Consider the following 10,029-nt stretch of genomic DNA (forward strand, 5'->3'; position numbering starts at 1 on the left):
AGTTTATTTTTATTTTTCCTTTTCTTAGTTTCATCTTTCGAAGCTCTACTCAAATAAGTGGTTGAGTCTAACAATGCAAAATGCATATTTTTGCTTTATGTTCATTGGCCTGAAGATTTTGGCCATCAGTGTATGTATATATGATATTGATCTTTGTGATTTTGAATGAAATTTTGCAAATGTAGTTGTCATTGAAGTAAGTAGTGTACAATGTATTGAGATGTAACAAATATAAATTTTGTGCTTAATATGTATATTGGAATAATAAGTAAAAAAAAACATTTCTGTAGTTGTAGTCTTGTTTTACATAGAGTAAGATGAAAATATATTCCTTGAAATTTAAATATAATATTTTGTTTAATTTTAAACCATACCTATAGACTGTTTTTATGTTTTAAAATGTTTTAGTTTTATAACATTGGTACTTGTAAGGAGATCTTTCTGGATGAGTAAAATGTTCTGAATTACTGAATGAAGTGTTTTAAGAATTCTCAATACTTAAAATAGTAAGTTGAAGTAAGGTTTAAATCATTTTATGGATAGGATTCTATTTGAGAAAATGATATTATTTGTTGGTCAGCCAGAAAAGTTCTGAAACAAAAAAACACCTGTATATAGTAAACAGAATTATATTTTTTTTCCATATTATTTTCTGTAAGTGAATAAGATGGTCACATTGATTAGCAAATAAAGCACATTAAAGGAATCCTGTTAGTAATTATACAGGGCTGTAATGGTTTTATAGTCTTTTATTTGTTGTACAGTAATTCCTGTATGCTGAATCCAAAAATGTTATCAATTTTATTTCATCATATAAAGATTTTTCACAAAATGTCATGATGCAATAGATAAAAGAAAAACCATAACACATAGCAGACTAAAAGACATAAATTTCACAAAAAATGATGATGCATGTTTGTTTGACATCACTGTTCTTCCTTTTTCTTGAGTTTGTTTGTATTTTTATTAAAAACGTAATAATAAAAAAATGAACATTGTAGTAAAGGAAATAATAATATGATCTAAGTAAGAATTTTTCTTACCAGTTTGTAAAAAATTCTTACTTGATAGAGAACTAATATTATTTTCAAAATCTGTATAGCTGAATTATGGAAAGTCCACTATTAAAACCAAAGCAGCTTTTTTGAAGTTTAAACTCGGAGGCTTGTGTTGATAACAAATTTAAATTTAATCTGTGCATAACTTTGTGTTTTGTTTTACAGACCTAGAAGAATTTTCAGAATACTCGTTTGAGCCTCCACTTGGTGATAGTGAAATGCTATTCTTTCCCTTGCATAGTCTTTTTGAGATAACATGTCTTGCTCCAGCAGGATTTCCAGCACCCCGAGTTTGGTGGGAAGATCATAAAGGCTATGTTATAAGTGACACTGGTCGAATTCGGGTGGACGACGGTTGTTTAATTATTAACAATGTTAAACAAGCTGATAGTGGTAGTTTTACCTGTGTGGCTGCAAACTTAATTGGAGAAAAGAGAAAAAAAATAGACCTATATGTTACTAGTAAGTTTTTGTTTTACTGACTTTAAGTTATCTGATGTAACAGAACTCAGAATAGTAAAGATGAAAACTAATCATTGTGATATTAGTCAGTCTTATGTAGTTAAACATAATTTTTAATTTTAAAAACTGAGTGTTAAAAAAAGTAAGTAGGAAACAAAACATCTTGTATGTCACCATTAATTAAAACTGGCTTAAATGTTTTCATAAATGATTTATCATTATTTATTTTACAGATAATTATTTGACTTGGGATGGTTTTTAACCAAACATGTAATAAATTTCAGTTTGTTTTTTTAAACAGATAAAATATTAACAATCTCACAGGTCCATTGGGTAATAATTTTTATTAATATTTAATAAGGTAGAATATAAACATCACTTTGTAAAAGCTGATATCCAGAAAACAAAATTCAGAATGGCTTAAAAGTTTTTATTTGCTGGTGTTTAACTATTAAACAAAGTTGAGTATTTTCAATTTATACATGAGCTGCTTGAAATGATTTAATGCTAGTTTCCTTTTCCCTTCTTAATGTGTTTTATGTTGTATGAATTTATTGGTCTTAATTTGTCCAACTATAATCAAAAGCTATTATTTTGATAGGTGTATTACACCAAATATTAAAACTTTGTTTATGATCCATTAAATCAAATAAGGTGGTTTAATAATTTAACTTCATTTTCTTTTTTATTGTAGGAAAATTATGAATTTCATATTATAAACCAAAACATTTTTGTTTTAATGGCATAATTTTAATTTTTCTTATTATGAATATTATAGCTCATACGATAACCTTATATAAAGCTGTTGTGCAAGATTTGACTAGTATATATGTGAGAATTGTTTTTCAATTGTGGTGTTTTATTTTAAAGTTCCACCAGTAATTGTAGCTGGTCCTGTTGATGTTGAAGTAGAGGAAGGAAAATCAGCAACAATGTCATGCAAGTATGAAGGCAATCTATTTCCCATTACCACTGTCAAGTGGTTGAAAAATGACCACCCTATTAACCCTTCTGATCCCCACATTACTGTTCATGAAAACAATGAAAACTTGTTCATTCAGGATGTACAAGTATCGGATGCAGGAACATATAGGTGTTTGGTTAACACATCAGGATTTTCACCAGTTTATTCTGAAAATAGCACTTTAATTGTTAAAGGTAGGAAAATTGAACTGACAAAATACTTTTTTTTATCTATTTAATAGTAAACAAAAACAGTTTTCTGGATTTACAAAATAATTATTTTAAAGCAATGATAATTCTCACTTTGAGCTTCTGGGTATCATAACACAGGGATCAGTGGCACCATTTCAGCAAACTCTTGGGGTAGTGGCATAGTTGAACCATTATCTTTTTAAAATACATGAACTGTTCATAACATAGCATATGTTAGAGCTCATACATCAATTCTTTTAATTACATAAGAGCCAAAAGGTTGTAAGAAACTAAAACATGAAAATCAATATTAGTAATTTCCCTAAAAAACAGAGAACCAGACATTTTATATTTCTCAAAAAAAAAAAAAAAGAGTATGACTTGAGTGTGGCAGCAACCCCCCCCCCCACAATGGTTCCACTGGGATCAGAGGCCCCATTTCTAACACAAGAAGCCAGCACCCACTTTAATATTCTTTTTTGAACATAAAATGCTAAGGTTGGGCAAAAAATTTTAAAACTGGTTACAGTAGTTCATACACAGCATTTATTTAAAAATTTGGTCAATTGATGTTTGTGACTTACCATTAGTACTTGAAAAATTTTGTTGTGCAGTGTCTTTTTTGAACTAAGCTTGTCTTTATGACTCTAATATCAATAACTTATATGTAATATCAATAAAATCAGAAAATATAGACTTACAATGATATACTTACACAGAAACATCTGTTAACTTTTACTCATGGAACTTCACAAAATAAGCCAAAATCTAATTTAGAATATAAAGTGTAAAACATGTTTAAAATTATTAATTTTTATTTTTTTAATTCAGAAACCTTAAAATTTGTCCCTCCTCCTGTAAACAAGAAACTAGAATTGGGATCTAACAGAAAGATTTACTGCAAGGCTCGTGGTGCTGAAACTCCTATGGTTCAATGGGTAAAGGACACAGTAACTCCTACCCAGTGGCCTTCTCACATCAGTGATGAAAATGGTACACTACATTTCAATGTTGTTCAACATGATGATGCTGGAACATACACATGCATTGCTTCCAGTCCTCAGGGAACTATTAATGCTACAATAAATGTTGAAGTTGTTGGTTAGTTTTTTGTCATTTCATAGAATATTCAAAAAATTAAATATTATGAGTAGACCAGGAGATATATTGCAATTACTTTGGTTTTTATGTTTATTATATATTATTATTCAAGAATATCACAGAGTTTTCAATTTGAATTCTAGCTTAGAATGCTGATATTCCATGACTTGATTGTAATCTTTGCTCTTGCAATCTAGTTTGTGGAATATCAGCAAGTATCTAGTTAAATAGATCTAAACAGTGTACATATTTCTGTGTTATACTAAAAATGATGCAGTCAGAACTATTCATAGAGGAGAACAGTTTTCATTGATGAAATTAATAAACTATTTTGTTTCATCAGCTAAACATAGTAATTATTGATTTATTGTATAAATAAAGTAATTTAAATATTTGTATTTTGATTTTGGTCATTAGCCAGAAAAGCAGAAACAAAATATTGAAAGTATAATGTCTGTATGTGTGGAAAACACAGCTGCTGTGAATGGTGCTTTTTATGCTGGTATAACAATGTCTGATTGTATTCTCATGATGACTGATATGGGTAATAGCACTTTAATTAAAATAGAGTACAGGACAATGTTTTGACATTCTTAAGTAATCTTCAGGTTTTCATTGAAATACATTAAGACAAAAGATGCTTTGGACACAAGATCTCAGGCTAACAAGAATCACTACAAATATTTTGTTGTTTTTTCAGGATTTCTAGTGCATACTGGAAGGAGTTAAAATGTTTTAGCAATACAGGTAAATAAAAAATAAAAAAATGATTTTACTCTCCAGATAATAATAATAAGTAAAAGTTTTTTTCAGCCAATATTTTGCTATTGCAGCTTCATCTAGGTTAGCAGTACAAGAATTGTTTCATGGGAAAATATATCATATTTACTATGTATATTTTTGCCTAAAATAATTGTACCACTAGCTCTGACGAAATCACAATGGAGAAACATTGACTGAAATAAAAACTTTTGTTATTATTATCTAGAAAGTAAAATATGTTGTTTTATTTATTGTTTCTCAAATTATTCCCAAAATTGTTACAAATATAATATAAGAAGACTCGCATTTGTAACATTTTCAGTATAAACCATCCAGGCTTCTCCAGAGGGGTTATGAAGCTTATTTTATCCAACAGCTGGTCTTATTAAAATAGAAAATTCATTTGGGAATAATGTTGCCAAATGAACGGTTTACATTCCATGGAACTTTACTCAATGTTTTATGCACATAGATTTCTGTGTGTCTTCAGCACCTGTTTCATCCATTCTGCTGAATGTACTTAGAAAACAGACAGACACAGCCAGTTTGTAGTAGTTATATCTGATATTTTGAGGCCTGCCTTTCCATTTGGGTAAGGGTTAATTATGTGTGTTTTTATTATTTCATGCACTAATAGAGGATTATGAAGAATTAAAATGTTCAAAAACTTAGAAATTTACAAACCTTTGTTAACCTGAAGATGACATACGAGGGTTGAAACGTTGTTCTATACTTTATTTTAATTAAAATGTTAACACCCATACCAGCTGTTTTAAGAATACATTTTTACTTCAAGTGGATTTCTCGTCATCACTCATTTTCTCATTGCTTTTGTGACAGCTAATCATAGTATAAACTATCAGTATGAGATTGTACTTATCGCAGTTAATTTTCAAATAATAGAGGGAGTGCAATCCCATAATACTTGCAATTTGTTGACTGTAACTTTTTATTATATAAAAACTCAAATTTCTATGCTGTCCTGTATGTATGAAGGATCTTGTGTGTTTTACATTTTAGGACACATAGTAAAGTATATTCTTGAGTAGCCTAAAGCCATGAGTTTTAGGGATAGGCTGAAGTGACCATATAATTAAAAAATTTTTTCAATTCCCTACTGTCTTACATACTTGAGAATTGTCTATGTAATGAATATTTGAACATTTAAAAAATGTCTCTTGTACATATCTTTTATTTCCTCATATCAACAATATTTTCCTTATCCTAAATGTTCATCCCTTTGTTAACTATAATTGTGTTTATGTGCAATTAAAGTACCTCTCATTGTGATAGAAAAATTAAATTCCTTATTGTGTTATGAGAAAATTTCTCTGAATTGATTTTTTAATCAGTCGTGTTGTCTTCCCTAATTTTGAGGGTTAATGACTGTGGTTCATTTTGTTATTTATTCCCTGCTGCGAGCATAAACTTTACTAATTTACATTTTTCATTGCAGTCCATTTTCTAATATCATAGAGCCAAGTGAGTTTTGTCTGCCTCTAGCTTTCCTTCCTTTGATTTTGTCTATCAGAATTACTGTCAACCTTCACTCCAATCTAATTATGTGGCCAAAATATATGGACCTAAATTAATATTCTCAATTAAATAATTATTGTAAATTATAATTGATTATTAAGTAATTACTATACAATGTATTAATTAAAATGAGTTACAAATCATGTGAGGAATCTTATCTTCAAAACAAGGATGAAGATTCTTTTCTTTCTCAACTATGTTATAATACTTTTTAATTTATATCTGATGAAAGCAATTAAAGATATTTCAAAAGGTAAGTCTTATTTTATTCAGATTATTTTCATCTATAGCATTTGAGTGGGAAATATCCTTCCTTTCACAACATTTAAATAAGAAGTCTTGATAGAGAATATATATCCATGATTTGTATCTTTTGCAGTATTCGTAATACATTGTTTCACATTTTGTAGGTTTATTTGTGTACAATAGTGAATAAAAAGATTTTCTTTTAGTGATGCCTAAGTTCACAGTGACACCAGCAGACACAGAAGCCTATGAAGGGTACCCAGTGATGCTTCATTGTGAAGCTAAAGGAGATCCACCTCCAGGTATACAATGGGATAAAGATAATGTACTCAAAGGTTTTGACAAAAAGCGATTCCAAGTCCTAACTAATGGAACATTGTATATCAAAGAAGCACACATGGCTGACAATGGAAAGTATGGGTGCACAGCAGGAAACAGTGGAGGATTTCGTCGTGCTGAAGTGCTCCTCAGTATTAGAAGTTAGTTCCTAACATTTTCTGTGTCTTTAATCTTCTGAAATTAACATAATATCATAAAGTACACTAGTTATCTTTTATTATTTCCATGAAAATTATCATAAAATAATTTTCGTGTGCTTGTATATATAATTGTTAATTATATAAATATGCAAAATCAATTTTGATAGTAGTAATTACATGAAAAGTCATTGTAATATTTATTTCACTTACCTTGAATATAGGTTACTTATGAGAAGTGCTTATAATAAACATATAATACTTTATAAGTAAAGTGATTCTTTTTGCAATGGAAGTTACAATAGCATTGGTAAAACATTGGTTTTGAGTTAATTAAACAAATAAGAATACTTCTGTTTATTTTTATTTAGCATTTTAAAATAATATCACTTTAGAATTTTTGCACATTAACTAGTTATAATGAGGACCTTATAGTGAAGAGATAGAGTATTTTGATGATCAAAATGTTCTAAGTATAACTGACTTAGCTCTCAAGTTAGAAAGTTTCAATGACAAGTATATTTTAGCAGTTGAATTTGGATTGACTTCCAAGTTTTGAATCCCTAAATTATCAGTTCATGTTAGTTTTTGAAACTGAATTAATTTCCAGTTTAAATGTACCATCATTTTTAAAGTGTCACTACAATTACAAATTTAATCTATAAAACAATTGATACATTAGTTTTCTGAAGTGTTACTTTTTTGAACTGATTTTTATAAAGAACAGTTGGTACATTAATTTTGAATAATTTATTATTTATAGGGTCCTAACCTCCATTTTTTCTACAGGTACAGAGAACTATAGTCCAAACCAAGTAAGTGGGCAGGATGAAAATGAGGCTAATACGATGAACAAGACAGTTACAATAACACTATGTGCAGCAGTAATCTACATTGTTCTTGTTATTGGACTCATGATTTGGTGTCGCATTAGAAGAGCTCGTCGTAAAGCCAAGCTGTTAGCTGAAGCAGGTGAGGAAGGTAGGTGTTAAAATATACACTTCTAACTTTCTCTTTTTTGGAGAACTCCATCAGATTTAAAGGGTTTAAGTGCAGTAATGTGATATTAAGTCATACTTTTAACTTCAGTCATTCTGAAAAGTAAAATATTGAAGTTGTATAGATATGCCTGTTATACAAATCATTTTTTGGATTAAGAAGATTGAGTGAAATCCAGAATAATAAATACATTACACCTGTTATTAAAGTACCTTCACATTTAAGATAAATGAAGAATTTGACATTTTAAAGTTTTGTTCAAACAACTTGGAAGTAAATTTTATCATTAAGTGAATTTCCAGTGACCATGGTTTTAGATTTAAAAACCTCAATATGTTATAAAAAAAAATACAAAAATCAATATGTACTATAAACTCTATGCATGGACTTAAGCTAAAAGAATGAGAAACAGTGTAAGATGACATTTAAAAAACATAAGGAAGTTCCACTAGAGACAGATGCTTTTAAGTATCCTTCAGAGTTTTTGTTTATTGATGAATAGATTAAAATTTGCAAATGTTGGAACAAAGATATACATTGAAAATTTCTTATAAATTCTCAATATTGTAATAATTGATCTTCATTATCTGTTGCACTTAGATGTTTTATGCTAATTTAATGAATTATAGCAACAGTTTTCTAGTCACGTGTGATACATTAATGCAAAAATAACATTTAAACAGTGATGTAATTTGTAATTTTATTGTGTTACATCACATAAGTTACTGAAGTAAACTTACATATAACACAGTTTATTACTTTTCTGAATATTTTTTTCATTCCCAAAATTAACCTGATGTTCAACACATGTTAAAAACACTTTCTAGCTCACTCCAAACTATGCGATGGTTTGTTGGGAAAATTGTGAATGTATCAGTAAATCAATTAAAAACATCCATGCAATATGACCATTACTGTTAAGTAAAGCTAATCTAGTAACCTGTGCTCTTTGTTTCAGTTTGATTTTGTTTTTCATGACCAGTTGGACAAGCTAATATATAACTATTTTAGTCTGAAAATCTAGTAAATTTCTGGCAACATTCAACTTCATTTGTTGGAACAAAACCAACAAAGTGATAGAATATTTAGAACTGAATAAACTCTGCTAGTTTCTGTTAGCATTGAAAAGATGTTCACTTTGTTTTCCTTCATCAGTACAATCTTTGGGTGTAAATCTTGCAAAGGAAATCTTTAATATGTAAACATCAGACAGTTCTGTGTATAAATAAAAGTGCTATTTTGGTGGATGGGGGTTAAACAGTATTGCATAACTATGTTGTGTACAGGAATTCATATTACATATTAGCACCATTACCTAACTGAAGTAATTTAATAGGATGTGTTAAATTATGAGAATATTTTGGTTTATAAAATATGTCCAATTTTTATCATTTAGCCTGTGAAAACTTACATGAAGTGAACATTTAGTTATTATTTATATTATTATGATGTTCCCAGTAGTCAAAGTTGATGATAATCCACAAAGTAACATTGAAATGAAAGACAAGATCAATCACACAGATCAGGAACAAGTAAATGGTGTTAGCAGTAAAGATGGGGACATCAACACCCCAGGCCCTTGCTCACTACCTGCCAAAGTCAACAGGTCCTCCTATGATGACATCAAGTTTTCTAGAGACAACCTTCAAACAATGATGCTACTAGGTAGGTCAGCCTGGTAAATATATGTTCTCTTTACACTTACTAAAGAGGAAACATTCTGATCTACCTGTGTTTAACTCATACATATGTTTATGAAAATGTGATAAAGTGCATGATTGGATCAGTTACACTGGTCTGAATGTTCACACAGAACCTGCTTCTAAATATTGATATGTTTGTATTAGTCATCAGTATCTAGACTAACTACAATTACATTAAAAATGATTCTGTTAATTATGTCGGTAAGTCATTTTATTGAATTTGTTTGTTTATCTTTGCCTTAGGACATGGAAAGTATGGGGAAGTGTTTCTGGCCAAAACTCGTTCTGTTGATGACCTTAAAACAGAAACTGTTGTTATGGTGAAAGCACTGCAAACAAAGGACGAAGATTCTTACTCATCATACATGAAAGAAACTGAAATGTTTCATAAGCTTAGTCACAAGAATTGGACAAAACTCTTAGGTGTGTGCTTGGATGCTGAACCTTTTATGATGGTAATAGAATACAGTGACTGGGTAAGTTTCAAAGATCTGTGTGAGGAAGCAATATACCTCAGCTCAAGAACTGTAC

At 29.5% G+C, this 10,029-nt stretch overlaps 1 protein-coding gene across 4 annotated transcripts in view; it reads left to right on the forward strand.

Annotated features, from left to right (window-relative positions):
- The window catches only part of LOC143254287 (inactive tyrosine-protein kinase 7-like), a 77,238-nt gene that overhangs the window by 64,034 nt on the left and 3,175 nt on the right, over positions 1–10,029 (forward strand). Inside the window, exons 6-12 of one of the 4 annotated variants that reach the window (XM_076509230.1) lie at positions 1,224–1,520; positions 2,391–2,678; positions 3,507–3,776; positions 6,527–6,799; positions 7,586–7,768; positions 9,257–9,460; positions 9,742–9,974. In XM_076509230.1, the coding sequence (XP_076365345.1) occupies positions 1,224–1,520; positions 2,391–2,678; positions 3,507–3,776; positions 6,527–6,799; positions 7,586–7,768; positions 9,257–9,460; positions 9,742–9,974 (1,748 nt within the window). Of the gene's footprint in view, positions 1–1,223; positions 1,521–2,390; positions 2,679–3,506; positions 3,777–6,526; positions 6,800–7,585; positions 7,778–9,253; positions 9,461–9,741; positions 9,975–10,029 lie in introns of all 4 variants that reach the window. The other 3 variants (XM_076509214.1, XM_076509223.1, XM_076509203.1) reach the window with 3 other exon arrangements.

The sequence above is a fragment of the Tachypleus tridentatus genome, chromosome 1 (assembly GCF_004210375.1).
Source record: "Tachypleus tridentatus isolate NWPU-2018 chromosome 1, ASM421037v1, whole genome shotgun sequence".
In the NCBI taxonomy this organism is placed as follows: Eukaryota; Metazoa; Arthropoda; class Merostomata; order Xiphosura; family Limulidae; genus Tachypleus; species Tachypleus tridentatus.